We start from the raw sequence: 17622 nt of genomic DNA, 5'->3' as shown, positions 1-17622 counted from the left end.
ACGAACCTGTCAAGTAGTCCCATACCAAAATGGAAATACTGCGGCTTCACCATTCATCTCATCATCATCCATGTTTGTAACGTCCAAAATACAACAACAAAAAAATGTCTTTGTGTCTGTGTTAAATGTTTGTGGTGGGATTTTTGGGGGGGTTTTTTTTAAAGAAAAAAAAGGTTCCAAGAATTAGTGTTTTATATTATCTAAAATTAACAGAAGAATTACGAACAAGACAAAATTATACCAGTAAATGGAAATAACTTAACTATATTTTACAGAATATAAAACATAATACAAAATAGATGTTTATTCCTTCTCATCTGCCAAGTTAAGAATTTAATGATTTGCATTTATGAATATTCAACAAATAATTTTTAAAAACCTAATCAGAATGTGTCCATAAAATTACAAATATTAAATTTCCGTTGTAAACACCTTATTGCCAAATACATATATAACTATATGAATATTCAATGAATTTGTTTGTAAATAGTCGTATAGTGAATATAATTTACAGTTCTCCCAACCGTATAAACTTCTTTTCTTCACAACTTACTTTAAATTTACACCTCACAATCTTACACGTGATTTCTGGACAACTGTTCATACTCTCGAGTGCCTAATAAACATAGGGGCTGAATAAGCATAGGGTCTAGAAATTTTTCTAAAATCAATTAAAAGTAGGGTGCGGAATTAGCATAGGGTGTGGAAATTTAAAAAAAACACCAATAAGAGTAGAGTGCGAATTAGCATAGGGTCTGGAAATTTAGCTAAACTGTAAAAATTTACTAGTAATGAAAAAAATTTGGTTTGACATAAAAATAAAAATAAGTGTTTTGGAAATAACAAAAATATAGTTGTGTGTACATGTGTACATGTAATTTAGAAAACAAGCGGCTCACAAATAAATAACTTGTAGTAAATTCCATAGTATGAAAAAATGTGTTCACTATAAACATATGTTTCTATTATCTAACTGTTACAACTGTGTCACTGTCACACACAATTAATTAAAACTGTAAGTGTGTTTGTACATTTAAATGAAATTATGATAAATAATGTGAGGCGAAGATTGCAGCTTTGAAAAAAAAATCGCTAGATTCATCTCCTATATTTAACACATGGTCAATTATAACAAAACGTAATTTCATCAACTTAATTTTGACCTGTATCATTCTTTATTTTTAAAGCATAGGTGGGGACACTTATGATGCCAGGGGATGGCATGCATAAATCTCAGCTGAAGATTCATAAACAACTGTGGTCATCGGCCATGCCAGCTGTTAGCGGAACGCGCCGGAACTAGAACGCGGTTAGGGGATGTAACTCTGCCTAATTTTTCTCGCTAATTTCTAATAAACTCTATTTGCAAGTGAAAATAAAAAGGTTGAGTGGAATTTGTAATTAAAATGAGTGGAATTTGTAATGTAAAAAAATATATATAAAAAGAGGAAAGAATGTAAATAAAATTTGGGCCAGTTCCCCGTATCCTAAAGGAACTGTACTTTATCTACTCTAGTATACATAGCTTAACAAAAAGTCATATTTACCTTTAAGAATTCGGTACCCCCGTCTTCAATGTTTGGTGAAAAGATGAAGTGTTGAAGTGTAATTGATTAATTTATATAAAGTCTTGCATGAACTGTTGCATCGATTTACAGGTGAGCACTCAATCGAACGCATCCTAGGAATTTACCCAACCGAATAAAACCGAACCGAGCCGAGCGATAAAAACAAAATGGCGGCCAACAATGTTCGGAAATGTCGGTTTACATTTTGGTGTAGAGTAACATACTTTGTTGTGCCTTAATGGTTCAAATGATCAATTAAGCAGAAAAACAATGTATGTATATTAATAAATAAATAAACGTATTATCTGACCACAAAAGTTGGCATTTTATTTGACAACTCGGAAAATTGTAAATTCCGTTTAAGATTTGCAATTCCGTCCGCGATTCCGTGATCGCGGAAAATCTGTACCCCTAATAGAGGCTATATGCAAGCATTTGATAAATTAAGAATTGTAATAAGCGTTGGGTGCCGAATTAGCGTAGGGGGTTACATGTTTTTTAGATGTAATTAAACATAGGGTGCTGAATAAGCGTAGACATCAAAAATTTTTCACAAATTTAATAAACGTAGGTGTACGTTTATTTGGCACTCGAGAGTATCTGAACTACTTAGGACCAATAACAAACTGGGTTACTAAACAAGCAAGTGGAAAAGTATTACGCTCTATTAATTTCCTATGTATTATTAATTATTGCACAAGAATAAATAAATATTATTTGTAAGCAGGTGTGGATTCAGGCTGGGGCCCCCAGGGGCCAGGCCTCCTATTTTTGGTCAAACAATATATATTACAGAATACACCAAAAATGCTAATTTATCCTGACCATCTGTCAAGGACCTTTAAATTCTATTTTAAAAAACAAGAATGGCTTTTGCCCCCCCCCCCCCCCCCCCCATTAAAAAATCCTGGATCCGTACGTAGTAAGCTAAACAGAGCTGAGATGTATAAGCATTAGAAGCATATGTGGTTGCTTTCCAGTGATAGCATGTACTAATATGAATATGGACATAGGCATATCTCAGATTTTTAAACTCGACAACAATACACTCATATTTTACCTACAAGCTATTGTCTTGCACCACAGTTTACGTCAGTATTTGTATTGCAGTACAAATAATGCAAAAACATCTCCTCCTTATTTGTAAAAATTCATTTCCATGTTTGCAATATGCTTGAATATTTCGGAAACTTTAGCAAAAGCACTTTCATCGAAATTGTTCAGAAATTCATCCATGTCTTCGAGACACTTGGATTCCAGTTCTCGCAGGTTCTCGTGAACCATCTGTCCCTTGGGATTGTGGCTCTCCATCAAAGCGATGAACTTCTCGTGGTGTTTGTACAGCTCGTGGCGACGATCAACCTGCTTCTGAAACCGTGGCTTCTTCTTAACCGGATCTTCGTCTCCGAAATCGGGCGACACGGTCAAGGTTCCAATCTGGGCATTGGGTCCGAATATGAATGGTTTGAAGATGCCTCGGTTGGGGTTGGGCGTGGCGGTGAACCAGTGGCATGCTGGGACGGCCGAGCCCGGGGACGGTATCCGGGAGACCTGGCTGCCGTTGGAACAGAAACTTCCCGTCATGCAGATCCCACTTTCCTCGTCTCGGAGAATCTTCATCATGTCCTTGACCCCAAACTGACCTAAATAAACACATGGTACATGTTAGCAGTTAGTACAACACCCCCCCAGTATATTATACACATCATGTCCTTCACCCCAAACTGACCTAAATAAACACAGGGCCACATGTTACCAGTTAGTATAACAATGACCCAGCATATTACACAATCTGTGCACTTTAGTTTAACAACACCCCAGCACATTATACAATCAACACACTTTAGTTTAACAACACCCCAGCACATTATACAATCAACACACTTTAGTTTAACAACACCCCAGCACATTATACAATCGGCACACTTTAGTTCAACAACACCCCGGCACATTATACAATCGGCACACTTTAGTTCAACAACACCCCAGCATATTATACAATCGGCACACAACACCCCAGCAGATTGTACAATCGGCACTTTAGTTCAACAACACCCCAGCACATTGTACAATCGGCACACTTTAGTTTAACAACACCCCAGCACATTGTACAATTGGCACACTTTAGTTTAACAACACCCCAGCACATTGTACAATCGGCGCACTTTAGTTTAACAACACCCCAGCACATTATACAATCAGCCCACTTTAGTGTAACAACATCCCAGCATATTGTTAGACAAGAACTACACCTACCATAACATAGGTGCACCTATAAACCAAGTTTCACTAACCTAGGACCTATAGTTTGTGAGGTAATACCTATGTCACGACTTTTAAATTCGTAAGGATAAGAACCGTCTTTCAGCAATATATCCTTTACAAATAGTCAACTTAAAAAAAAATTATAATGTCCAAAATGTTTTAAAAGAAATATTTTACAAACATCAAGAAAATTTAACCCACGTGCACGTTACATCACCAGTAACATTTATACAAATTTAAGACTGCTGGGGCTTAATTCACTAAACTCTTGCAACTTTGCGATCTCGCAGTGCAATGCTAAGAGACTTGCAAAGAGGATGCTTTGTTGTCTAGCAGAGCCTAAGAGACCTTTGTGAATTAGGCCCCTGTTCGTTTTCTTATCAATAATGCAATAACAACTTAAAACACGAACACCAAACAAAACACACTGAACAAAAACCCACTGAACATGTTCAGTTGTTATTCTACTAAGTTCTAGCATTCACAGAATCAAGATAATTAGAACATAACATGTCCCCCCCCCACCTGAAGCACTGAAGTCTTTGAGCATCTGTTTGCCTCGTCTGTAGCGGGTGGAGAACTGAATGGAGTCATCCTCAGTGAACACCTTCGTGAAGTTGAACGGACCCTGATCCGGTTTGTACCATCCCAGAGCTGTCACCTTGTCGATCAGCCCAGAGGAGGACTTGTCAAACTTTGTCCCGATACTCAGTTCGTTGGATATATTACGTACACCTTCTGCAATTCAAGAAGAAACAGGAAAACAGACTAGGGTAACATTGACGATAGTGAAGCAAAGGAAGGAAGGAAATGTTTTATTTAACGATGCACTCAACACATTTTATTTACGGTTACATGGCGTCAAACATATGGTTATGGACCACACAGATATTGAGGGAGGAAACCCACTGTCGCCACTTCATGGGCTACTCTTTTTCGATTAGCAGCAAGGGATGTTTTATATGCACCATCCCATAGACAGGCTAGCACATATCACGGTCTTTGATGTACCAGTCGTGGTGCACTGGCTGGAGCAAGAAATAGCCCACTGATGGGGATCAATCCCAAATCAACCGTGCATCAAGCGAGGACTTTACTACTGGGCTACATCTCGCCCCTCACAGTAAAGCAAAGATGCAAGGAATGATCTCCCTTATGATAGAGCATCATCTCATTTTGCTGTTATATAAAGGGCAGTATACTTTTGCACCTGTAGTGGTTATCATTTACCCAGTACTAAAAATTACAAGTAACTTCAAACCAATGGGTTAGTTACAATGATGAATTTGATATCATCGATTAAAGATTTGAAAATGGCATTTCAGTATTTTTTAGATTAATTTTCAATAAACTATTTCCTAAACTAGCTGTTAATAAGAATGAATGAATGAATATATGAATGAATATATATGAATGAATGAATGAATGAATGAATGAATGAATGAATGAATATAAGAATGAATGAATGAAATGAAATGAATGAATGAAAATGAATGAATGAATGAAAATGAATAAAAATGAATGAATGAATGAATGAATTAATTAATGCACCACAACACAGAATATACTGGCTATTGGGTGACAAACAAAGGTAAGAACATGAAAGAAGTGATGACTAAAACAATATAAACATTCAAAATGTAAATTATTAGACTACCAACCTGTGACACGCTCCGCCGCCCAGTACGTCCCGGCCGTCTCAAGAACCCAGGCTTCCTTGCCGTCGGCGATGAGGAAGCTGTTGTGATAGGACCAGCTCTCCGAGCCAGGCTCCTCCCCACACGGCCCGCCTTGACCGTGCTTGTCCAGGAGAGAGGTCATCACGTCCAAGGCTTCTTCAGCCGTCGTCGAGCGCTCCAAGCCCAGCCTGAATACATGAAACAGGTGTCACGCTACGAGTACAGTAAATCAGGCCTCTGAGAATCGAGTACAGTAAAATATTAAAACTATTGAGTTTATATATAGAGGATAATAAACGAGTTACCAGTTATTATTAAATTTATGTCCCGAGTGAAATAATTTTCACTTGTCACAAGCTTTAGCGAGTGAAATAATTATCACTTCATACGAGCTTTAGTGAGTGACAAGTGATAACTATTTCACGAGGGACATAAATTTTATAATAACTGGTACCGAGTTTGTTATTCTATTTATTACCCCAGCTATTTGTTTTGTTTAAAATTTTAAAAAAGCCTTTATTTTCGATATAGCCTACATCGGCTACACGTCCATGTATATAGAAACAATGTAAACTACTTTACTGATCTGGGTTTTGCTTTAAATTTTCAGAACTCAAAATTCTCTATATTCTGTAAAAAAAATACATATAATGAATTGCATTAAACTACCATTTTATTACAAGTTTAACACTGAAACCAGAAAGATGTAAACACAAAAACTTTAAACTATGTGACGTCATTGCGTGTGCTTTGCCAGAGAGAGCGAGAGACAGAGATAGAGAGATAGAGAGAGAGCACTATTAACCTGTAAAAGTGATGCCCACCTGACCAAGTCCATTCCAAGCAGTCGTTCTATGAGATCGTCTGGACCGTTCAGCCTATCCCAGACTGCCTCATTCCCGACACACACACCGTGTTCATTGGCTCCCATCTCTGCCCCCCACAGCCATGCTGGGCGACTTAGTATCACAGACTGAGTCTTCGGGACTTGGTCGATCTCAATGTACGTACACTGAAAAGACACTCACGTTTGCTTATACATGTACATGGATATGTATATAATTGTAGCTTTCCAATATAAGATGACTTAAAACATGTTAAGTACAAATAAACTTCCTTTTGTTGTATATAGAGAATATTAAACTTATTCTGTTTTTCAGTCGTACATCGTGAGTATCGTATTGTTTCTTAATGATGAAATAACTATACATACATTATAAATACAAGTTTTCTTAGCGGTTTTAGTGTATTACGTAAGAAAAAGGAATCAGTATTAAAATATATATTCACTCCAACACAATTTCTACAAAGCTCCAGGACCCTGTTTCACAAAATGACCTTAGCACAGAGATCACCTTAAGGGCCTAGGACTATAGAGCTGGCTGGTATACCGTATATACCATTCGGTATCGGCATCAAATCAATACAGATTTACTGCACTGAGCAAATTTCAAAAAATACTGAAATTTCGGTATTGAAAAATGTTATTCGTCATTTAGTAAAGCACTAACAATATATCTGACGAAGAAGAGAGATGAGGGCCTTGTATATGGAATTTAATTTTATTTAGATGAAATTAGCAGGTGAGACTTAATTCGGACATGCATTTAAAGCCGAGTATACTGAAAATACCAATCTATATTGGTATCGGTATTGAATCAATACAAAATACTGTACCGATACAGAGGTAAATCAACCCAAAAATACCGATACTGATACCGAACCTGAAATTTTAATACCACCCAGCTCTACAGGACTATATTTAGACCGAACTACCAACTTACAGCCACTCGACTGCCCGCCGGATGTTCCTTGGCTGGATACAGCACGACCTCCTGGACTTCAGTGCGAGGTCGGTCCGAGTTCTTCCCGAATATCACTGCACTCCCTGCCGTCCCTGGGGACAGAGCCACAAACGTGTCACACGACTTACACTGCTGGGCCATTGTCACACTGTTCAGGTATCTGTAAACAAAAAATAATAATAAAGCCATCATAAAATAAATTCTATATTTTTATCCCTGGATAAAGGTCCACCCTAAAAAAATTATTGGCCAACTTTAAAAAAAAATAAAAAATTCCACCTGTTACACCCCTGGTCCATTATATTGATACATGTATAAAGAAGGAACATCACCCTAACCCTAAATCTAACTCTAACCCTAACAATAGAGGGCAATGGTAGGATATTTTATCCATTTAAAAAAAAAAAAAGAATTACTTAATGTGCAGTATGTCCAATTTCCAGATAATCAGGGTTTCTGCCAGAGGGTAAAATGAGTATGGCGCCATACCCAGAATTTTTGGTAGATTTTTTTTTTTAAGTTAACCTTGTGACAAAATTAATTACTTTTATCATTAATGTATTATTTTCTTAACCCTAACACTAACCCATTTTCTTTCTGGGAGAGGCCTCTCATACCCGCTGTTGACTGTGGTTGCATTCACTTCTATAGTGCCATACCCAAAAATTTCTTTCCGGCAAAAACACTGATAATATAATTTTTAATAAAAAATAAAACTTGAGCACCCTATCCACATTTTATAGGCCTCTGAGAATTGTAAATCTGTGTGACACATTTATCGGTTACGCAGAAATAAATCCATGTAACCCATTTCCTTTTTTCGTAACCCGTTATATCGGGATGCAGACGATCCGTCCTCTGGACATTTCGTCCACAGACGATTCGTCCACCGTACATTTCGTCCACGTACATTTCGTCCACAGGCAAAAATTACCTTTGGACAATTCGTCCACTAGGTTTATTTTAATATATATTCCTTGCACGGCACCAATACAACAACAACAAAAAATTATATATATATATATAACTTATTTGATATGGTAGATATTTTTTTTTTTTTTTTTAAATCGTTGTGTTTGATATCCCGAGGGTGGTATGTATGTCTTTATGTATGTTCACAAAATATTGTGCAAGCATGCTTGTTGTGGACACAAACGTTCGACTTTGGCAAGGCAATGTATCCAAATAAAAACAATATACTCAGGAAAATAAATTAATACCAATCCAAAAGATAAATAAAAATGTTGACGCAATTATGTTGTTAGGATTCTTAAATGTGAATAAATTTGAATCAAGAGTCCTAGATATAATTGTTCAAACATCCGTTTGACCGATGTTGGTGTGGGTAGGGAATACGAGGCTTAACGGCTGCCATATATAATTACATTGTTACTTTTACAAACACATACTAAGGAAGATAATACAATATTTAATTGCTGTTCATGTTGGGGTGTAAAGCCCCTAAATTAGTAAGACCGATCCTTTGATGTCTCCGCCTGCCCCGTATTTAGATAGTCTATTAAGTTGTTTTGGGTTAATTGATCAAACTAATCCATTGATGTTTGATGTTTCTACCTGTTCCTGCTCACAAACTTAAACCAAATTCACTGTAAAAGATGGCACCGTTAATTATGAGTTGTTATCGTCATGACTCAAGTAGACAAGCAAGGGCATAAATAGGCCTATACCATAAGGTAAAAATGTTCGGAATTTGTTCACAATGAGTAATATTTGTCTGTCATGCAAAAGGAGCGTAAAGCCACACCAAGAAGGATTGCAATGTGAAGGTTGTTTTAAATGGCAACATCGACGCTGTGGTACAGGTACGTTAACTTTGTCATTTTATTTGTTTGTCTTTCCACTTTCCATTAAAACGTTCCATTTCTCTAGTACATTTCTGTTTAGCTATATAATTAGGTACAAGCTATAAATTTGTTATTTCTATATAAATAAAATAAGATTTTTCATATGAACAAAGAACTAGTGTTGAATTAGAATGTAACTGTAACAATAGTAAAATGCTATATTGACCGCAAACGTCTTACTATATTTACGTACTCCCTCAAATCAATTATGATGTAATATATTGCGTTATACGGTCGCCATTTCGTCGTCCATGACTATATGTGCCTTTTAGTAATTATTTATCTAAAATTTCTCATTATAATCTGAGCCCTCAAAATATATATTTACGCACCATCTTTTTTATGTACAGGAATATCACGAGATATATATAGAGCAGCAGTAAAGAATGGGACGGAAATCGACTGGAAATGTGAGATTTGTGTTTGCACAACATCTGATACTCTGTCACCACCACCACCTAGCTTTTCTCTTCCTCAAGCGACGCCAGTACTTCGTCGTCTTCCACCTCCACCAGGTTTTTCACTTCTACCACCACCGCCGGGATTTTCTCTGCCTCCTCCTCCACCGCCAACCACCAGTTCTGCTCCTCAACCACCACGACCACTGGTACAATCACATAGCGAGGTATGTCTTATTGTTATACCTTGTTTTTGTTTTAACACCGATATTAAAATATTATATACTTTATGCAGCTTGACATTATGTATATCGATGCTATTATATGTTTCATGTTTTTACATTAGACAGAACACTTAATGACTTACAGAGGTTTTTCCTGTTGTGCAATTCTATTCATTTAAAGTGTATTTTACATTTTAGAACACGTCGTCAAGGTCACAAATTGATGTTGGAACGTTTGCTGTTCAACTTGATCAGTCGAGCATAACGGGTGAACCAAGAGCAGAGAGCACACGCCTTTCATTTGAATGCAATGCATCGCAGACCATCGACATTTCTGCTGTGTTGCCTGAGGTGCCAGTTTTGCCAACTCGACCAAATATCTCCTCATATGCATTACAAGAAGAGTAAGTATGTCATTGTTTTGTTTAGGTTTTTTTGTGGGGGTTTTTTGGTGGGGGTGGTGGTGTATGCGGTTGTTTTTTTTGGGGGGGGTTTTGTTGAAGATTTTATCGTATTATACATGAAATATAGACTTACAAAAGTAGTGCACTAAGTATTCTTATATTATAGGTCACTGGTTGAAACGAGGCCGATGGAGATTAGTGAAACGGAGAATTACACTCCGGAGTTTGTAGTGGTAGACCAAGGAACAGATAGAGGGAAACCGAAGCTGATTGAAACAATCGGTTATGCCTATACCAGAAAGGTAAATACATGTGCATGTATTAATATAAAACAATAGATAAATTATACTAGTATGTGATCTTTATTTATTAATACACAATTTTTATATTATGTATGTGTTGAAATAAATTAACCACGGTGTCTACCATGTATTATAGAAAGTGAATGGCGACCGAATTAACTGGACTTGCAGTGTTAGAGGAACCCACAACTGGTGCAAAGCTACAGTTAACCAAAATGGGAATATCTTTTCTCGAGGCAAAGTGGAGCACAACCATCAAGCAAAACCTGGACTGCTACATCGAACCGAAGAAAACAAACAGGTACATTTATTCCCATTATGCAATTCGTTAATGATGTTTTATTTAAAATATTGCACTTGCTAACGTTATTTGTTTAATGTCTTTATTGTGCGTAACTACATAAAACATGTTTTCTTCCATTTAGGTCAAAAACTCTAGCTGCGGAGCACATTTTTCGGTCGGCAAAGGAGATTGTTGAAAGTGTGAAGCTTGCTGCCGACCAGGTTGAAAATATTCAGTCTGACTCGTGTACGTTTGATAGCTGGGCAAGGAAGGCCAATCGACATCGAAAGAAATTCCGACCCGATGATCCCAAAGACCTGCAGTTTGATGTATGTATAACTTACACGTGTTCTATTTAGACTTGAGGAAACTCCTGAAAAAGTTACACAATTGGTTCATAAACCATGGTTATAATGTGTTTAGTGCTACTCCTTTCTTCTTTCCTACCTTATGAACAATGTATTTAATATTTACAGGTTGATGTAGAGTACTTGTGCTCGGTAGACTCGGATGCAGAAACGTTTTTCCAAGCGTCAGTCCGTGTCAACGAACAGCGGCATCTGATTTTTGCAACGCCAGCTCAAGTTCATCAGCTGGCCCAGGCGAAAACATGGTACGTCGATGGAACATTTAAAATCATGGCGCCTCCTTTTGTGCAACTGTTTGGACTCCATGCATTCGTCAGATCGGGAGAGAGACAATGACCCAAGTACCACTGGCGTTTGTTTTGATGTCGCGAAGACAAACAATCGATTATTTAGGGGTAAGTGTTATATTGGTATTGGTATTTATACTTTTGTACATTTATTTTAATGTATTCATGGTAAAATACAACACGTATACAATGTGGGCAAGTTTTAAAAAAAATTAACATTTTCGCTGGGAGAGTCACATTCATAAGCCTTTATATACCAACAAAGATTTAAAGATATTTATTTACCGTATCTGTTGCAAAGTTATGTTAGTGTTTTAAGTATTCACTCACGATATTGACTAATTAATATTTTTCATTCATAGGTATTCAACAGTCTTCTAGAAAAAATGCAACAACAGCCACAAGTGAGACGTGTCGTGTCTGATTTTGAAGCGGCTACCTGGGCTGCGATACGCGCCGTACTACCACATGTTGAATTGAAAGTATGTTAACTATTTAGTATTATAATTATAATTTTACTGTCATCATTTTACGATTTGTTTACATTTTAAATTTTTTTAAATTTTATAATGTTTGTTTCGGGTTTTTATTTATATATATTTCACATTTTTGTTTGACGTTTTTCTTTTTAGGGGTGCTTATTTCACTGGACCCAGGCGGTTTTCAAAAGGATCAGACAAGAAGGACTGGAAAAATCGTACCATGACAAGGGACGCACATACGTATTCCTGAAACAAGTTCTGTCTCTGCCTTATTTGCCAGCTGAGGATATTGAGGAGCAGTTCGAGCGACTTTGCGCTGTTCCGGAAATCCCGCCAAAGGTGGAGAACGTTCTTGCATACATGAAAAGAACATGGTTCAGAAGTAGCGTATGGAAGGTGGAGAATTGGTCCATTTTTGGATTGCCAGTAAGTACACGTTTAGTATTGTTGTTGTGTTGTCCATGACTAATTTGTTATATATTTAGTTATTTTTATTAGTAGTGGTGGTAGTAGTAGCAGTAGTAGTAGTTTTTATTATTATATCTACATGGTGTGCTTTTTCACATTCAGATTCGAACTAACAACAACACAGAAGGCTGGCATCGGAGAATCAACGCAAGGGCTACCAGAGATGGAATCCAGTTTTACTTGTTGGTTCCTCTCCTTCTACGCGAAGCGAAGTTAGTCAAAATGATGATGGAGCGAGTTAGCGACGGACGGCTTGGACGTCTACAGAGATCCAAGCAGAGGACGAGGCAGGGGGAAGTTTTCCAAATATGGACACAATACCATGATGGTGAAATTTCTGCCAAACACCTTCTTCGAGCTATTGGACATTTGTTGTAGCATAGGCTGAAACGCAATGTCATATGTTATGACTGATAATTTAAATTAAATTGAAATGAAAAGACATGGTTTTTTGCTTTGTTTGTTTGTTTATTCAAAATGTTATTATTAATATTGTTACCTTGCTATTATATGAAGTTTACCTATTGAAGTGGGTCGGTGGTCTCAGAAAAGTTATTACTTTTCTTAATGCCAAATTACAACGAAAAACAAATTGATCTGATCTGGTCTGATCTGCCTACGAAAAGAAGATGCAAGTTGTGTGTGTGTGTGTGAGAGAGAGAGAGAGAGAGGGGGGATGGGAAGAACGGAAATGGGGTACAAACGAATCGTCGGTGGACGAAATGGACACGGCCAGTTAATAAATATTTTGAAAGTGTCATTGATTTGTGGTCGTAATTTATATTTCTTTGATAAAGCAAACCACTTAATAATGATAATAATCAACTACACTGTCAAAGAAATAATTATTTATAGTTATATAGTAAATTCTGTAATTGAGTGGACGAAATGTCCGATGTGGGTGGACGAAATGTACGTGGACGAAATGTACGGTGGACGAATCGTCTAGAAAGCGTTATATCCATATAAATGGTGCTAGAAATTTTGCGCAAAAAAAAAATAGGTTACACAAAATTAAATTTTTGTGAGTAATATGCGAATCAAACGACTGTTCTAGCAATTTACAGAGGCCTGTTTTGAAAAAAAAATAATTTATAGAAAATCTAGAATTTAATTTAAAATGACTTAATACTAAACTTAATGCTAAGATGTCCATGGTTACATTATAACAAGCCTATCAATGGACATCCACTAATGTACAACTGTCATACTGAATCAGTACAACAAATAAAAACTGAATGCTAAAATGCCCTGGTCGATACAACTAAAAGCATATCACAGGTCTGATGAACTGCCACTAGTGTACAAACATCAGGCTGTATGTGGCCCCACCTCCACCAACCCCCCACCCACCCCAAAAAAATAATCTGGTTGTACCAGCTTTAGACATACATGTAACAGCATCATACCAGTGTTAACATGAACGTGCTAATTTTGTTTCTGTCGTAAATATAGTCAATATGCAAATAAAATGCACTAATAAAATGAAAATTAAACAAACATCATTTAATAAATTCCCTAGTTAACTGATGAGTAATTTTTACCTGTATATATTGAAATCAATTTAGTACAGCTTGCTGCTATCCCCATTGCAGACAATCTAGACATTTCAGCATTCAGTGACTGCCTTTTTTTTTAAATCACTAAAAGCATTCGGAGACCTAACGAGTAAAAAGTTTAACTAACCTTTTGGTAAAACCACGAAATACTTTAGCAGTACATCGCAAATGCCCACACACAAACATGATTAAGTCTGTCCTTACACCCTGCTACACACATGTACATCTGTGTTTGTAGGTCAGTAGTTTGATTTAGTGACCAGTTTGTATTGATAGATGAGATAACAAAACAAATATTAAAGGTCTTATGTCAAAGTTGAAACTACAATATCTTGTTATTTTCACATTTATTTGTAATAAATAACTACAAATTAATTGATCCCATGCATAATCATATTTCCATAATTAACTCAGGAATTATATTTTTTTTTAAATCTTAAACTGGATGACAAGAGGGGTTTTCCGAATGTGTGGTTAAATATAGCATAGTCACCATCTTTATTTCTTTGTTAGTTGTTAGTGAGGCAAAAAACAGTGACGTCACTAGTTAATGTGTGTGACACATCCAAGATTACTCCCTAAAATATTTTCTTCTTTTTTTCTACCAGTAAATGGAATTAATTGGTTGTGATTTTTTTTTATAGCATATATAGCTGAAGGTATAAACTTTATGTTTCAAAGGCAAAATTAATTAAAACAATTTGGTGGGAATCACCATTATTGCAACTTTGACAGAGCACCTTTAAAGTGGATTGGGTGGAGTATGATGGCCATAACTAGAGAGGACAGGGGAGCAGTGGAACCACTTTACCCTAAAAATATGAAAATCTGTTTGTCAATCTGGAAGAAACCCTACATTAATATTATGCTTTTTTCCCATCCCAACCAATACCACATGACTGGTGTATTAAAGGTGGTGGTATGTGCTGTCCTGTCTGTAAGAAAGTACATACACATCCCTTGCTGCTAATGAAAATATGTAGCATGTTTCCTCTGATTATGTGTCACAATGACCAAATATTTGACATCCAATAGTTGATAATTGATAAATCAATGCTCATTGATTTGTTTATTTATTTATTTGGGAGAGTGGGTATAAAAACAACTACCTATTACTTAAGCCAGGTATGGCAGATAGTCTAAAAATGTTCTTCATAACCAGCCACTGATACAATGGTAGCCTTTAAGGCTACTGTAGATACTGGCAAGCTCATAGGAAACTGGGTGAGTGGTGGGGGGCCCGTGCCCCTATCCACTTAAGGATGAAAATGTTGTTTTTTTGGAGGAGGGGGTGGGGTGGGGGGGGGGGTGTTTCCTACATTATATAAAAATAAAATTGTGGCTTGTTTCCCCCACCCCACTAGAGACTGTGCCCCATGCAGCTACTATTAGTAGTATTACTAATGATTGTGCCACACCAGATATAATTCCCATGTGCCCGATTGGTTTCATATCCTCGTACCGGCTCCCACCCAGAGTACGTTTTAACAGCCAACTTGGGTCTCCAGACTTGAATCCAATTGATCATAATGTGTGGAACCATTTCACACTGCTAAGTTCAGCCACAGATCCTACATGACCTAGAACTTGAACTTTTCAAGAAATAAAACGACCTTCCACAGTTGGGAGCCTGAATGAGATGATAAACAGTTATTGGGGTAAGATGTAATGTGGTAATGATATTGACACTGCTGTGCATCAGTCAAGAGACATTCCATTGTTGTTTCTTATCTGTATTGGTCTTCACGTGTGATTATGGGAAATATAGTTATCAACGGTATGCACTGGGCACTGATTCTCAGCCTTGTCATAGATTTCCCTTTCTAGTTCAATCAACCAGTAGAAAGGGGCCAGAAAGCCGTGCTAGAAAAAAATGTCTAGCACCCAGCCCCTAGATGATAATACGCTCTTTTCATTGGTTAATTGGTCTCGTCAATTAGGATGTTGCTACCTGTTCATTACGTCATTCCATAATCAACAGTAGTACTTGACATCACATAATATGTAGCGCTGCATGCATTCCTTTTAGTGATGTAACATATATCAGCTGAGAGAAGAAGTATAGTCACGGTACAAAAATTTATTTTCTTGAGATTTGTGTCAGTAAAACCATCTACAAAAGGACTTGTACCAGAAACTATTATTCTAATTAGGCAGTTTCATTAAACATTTACCTGTTGCACATTTGTATGTAGTGATTAATGTTGAACACATTTAACCCAAAACGATCTGAAATTAATATCTGATAAACTAGTTCATCAAGATAAACGTCTCCGGCACGATATTTATTATTGTGATTTTTATTGCTGTGCAAATGACAAAATGTTCAAAAACGGACCGTAGATGTTTACCTTGGTGAACTACTGATAAACCTGAAACATAACATCATTATGTCATAAAGATAATGCACCCAAATACAACATCATAAGAAATTACATAAAGTTACACCTTTTAAATTCCTGTTTAGTCCAGTGGATATTAAAAAAAATTGACCTAGATGTTCCATGACTTTCAATATTTTAAAAATAAAACACCATTTTTTATTTTTTTTTAATTACTTAAAATTATCTAAAGCAAAAACCCTTTCCTGCCTGAGCCCTCTTCATCGCCAAATAAATCAATACATTTCGAAGCTCGCCAACCGTGCCCTAATCTACGAAATCGACATAATATGCCTGTAATTTTATCTAGTAATACTTTAACAAATACCTTATTCTAGAGAAATTAGTAATAAAGTTTGTAAGAATATCTAGGCAAACTAGCAAAAACGACAGACGATAACGTGACTTACACACCAGGCAGAGAACCAAGACGGATCCAATGCAGATACACTAAGGGAAATAATTCTGAATTACAATCGCAACTCTTGAACAGAAACAAATCGTCTACATTGTATGAGGTATTATTTTACTTTCGTTCACTTCATTTTATATTTAGTTTTTATATTTATTTCATTCGCACACCCAAAGGTGTGTCTTCTGGGAAGGGGTTAATGATTTGTTATTAAAGGTTAGTGAATGAGAAGTAAGTGGAAAATTGGCTTTAATAAAAGTCGAGAAAGACTGAGTCTTTGAAATACTAGTGCACATTTGACAGCAGATTGTGTCTGTCTTGTTACTGATGGATTCTTTATTAAATATTAATTATAATAGCTCACATACCGTAAAATTAATCTGCGTTACGTCACAGTAAAAAAACAAAGACATATACACAAACACACGCACGCGCACGCACAGTATTTATAAAGCAAAGAAAAAAGAAAAACAAAACAAAACCGTAAAACAAAGTTGTATTAGGGACATACCCTAGTTTTTAAACACTAAGGTATATTTTTTTGCTATTAGAGCAGTTTTTGAAAACTGAAATCATACTTTACTTATATTTTAGTGTTTAGATTATCCATTTCTGTACATTCGTGTTTTTGGTCATCCTTGTGTTCTTAATAGCACAAAATGCATTATAATATGTTTTTTAAAACGCACGCGCGTCTGAGAAGTAACAGTTATAGAGTCGAGGTTTAGTCTATTTTTAGAGGGTATTTCATCATTTCAAAGTCACAGACTCATGTTTCACTCAATTGTAACTTTATCCAAATGTGTTACAGGTTTGTAGATTAACTAAACTTAGTGTGCATTTTCACGGGTTGAAACTAGCAGGGCGTAGCG

At 36.5% G+C, this 17622-nt stretch overlaps 2 protein-coding genes across 4 annotated transcripts; one reads left to right on the top strand and one right to left on the bottom strand.

Annotated features, from left to right (window-relative positions):
* Positions 1–1144: 1144 nt before the first annotated feature.
* LOC121381297 (secernin-3-like) lies at positions 1145–16788 on the bottom strand. Of its 3 annotated transcripts, XM_041510547.1 has the most exons (7): positions 16749–16773; positions 16132–16186; positions 7297–7477; positions 6337–6524; positions 5495–5700; positions 4359–4571; positions 1145–3211 (listed from the first exon to the last, which is right to left on the bottom strand). In XM_041510547.1, exons 2-7 carry the CDS (start codon positions 16140–16142, stop codon positions 2706–2708), a joined length of 1305 nt encoding a protein of 434 aa, XP_041366481.1. In that variant the 5' UTR covers positions 16143–16186; positions 16749–16773; the 3' UTR covers positions 1145–2705. The 3 variants fall into 3 exon arrangements, with proteins under 3 accessions (XP_041366481.1, XP_041366483.1, XP_041366484.1); XM_041510549.1 differs by lacking the exon at positions 16132–16186 and having other exon boundaries at positions 16749–16788; XM_041510550.1 differs by lacking the exon at positions 16132–16186 and having other exon boundaries at positions 16753–16771.
* Positions 11492–13078, top strand: LOC121381298. Its single transcript, XM_041510551.1, has 4 exons — positions 11492–11556; positions 11811–11930; positions 12081–12356; positions 12501–13078. Exons 1-4 carry the CDS (start codon positions 11494–11496, stop codon positions 12774–12776), a joined length of 735 nt encoding a protein of 244 aa, XP_041366485.1. The 5' UTR covers positions 11492–11493; the 3' UTR covers positions 12777–13078.
* Positions 16789–17622: the final 834 nt, after the last annotated feature.

This window comes from Gigantopelta aegis, chromosome 9 (genome assembly GCF_016097555.1).
Source record: "Gigantopelta aegis isolate Gae_Host chromosome 9, Gae_host_genome, whole genome shotgun sequence".
Taxonomy (NCBI): Eukaryota; Metazoa; Mollusca; class Gastropoda; order Neomphalida; family Peltospiridae; genus Gigantopelta; species Gigantopelta aegis.
This window is presented reverse-complemented; position numbering and strand designations above follow the sequence as displayed.

Bases quoted from the DNA above. Each gene is read 5' to 3' on its own strand.
- LOC121381297 (XM_041510547.1), bottom strand. The intron at 6,525-7,296 runs GTAAGTTGGTAG...GTGTCTTTTCAG, and splicing joins CGGCGGGCAGTCGAGTGGCT to TGTACGTACATTGAGATCGA. The intron at 5,701-6,336 runs GTGGGCATCACT...TCATGTATTCAG, and splicing joins CTTGGAATGGACTTGGTCAG to GCTGGGCTTGGAGCGCTCGA.
- LOC121381298 (XM_041510551.1), top strand. From the start codon at position 11,494: ATGACCCAAGTACCACTGGCGTTTGTTTTGATGTCGCGAAGACAAACA. The intron at 11,931-12,080 runs GTATGTTAACTA...TTTTCTTTTTAG, and splicing joins TACCACATGTTGAATTGAAA to GGGTGCTTATTTCACTGGAC. The intron at 12,357-12,500 runs GTAAGTACACGT...TTTCACATTCAG, and splicing joins GGTCCATTTTTGGATTGCCA to ATTCGAACTAACAACAACAC.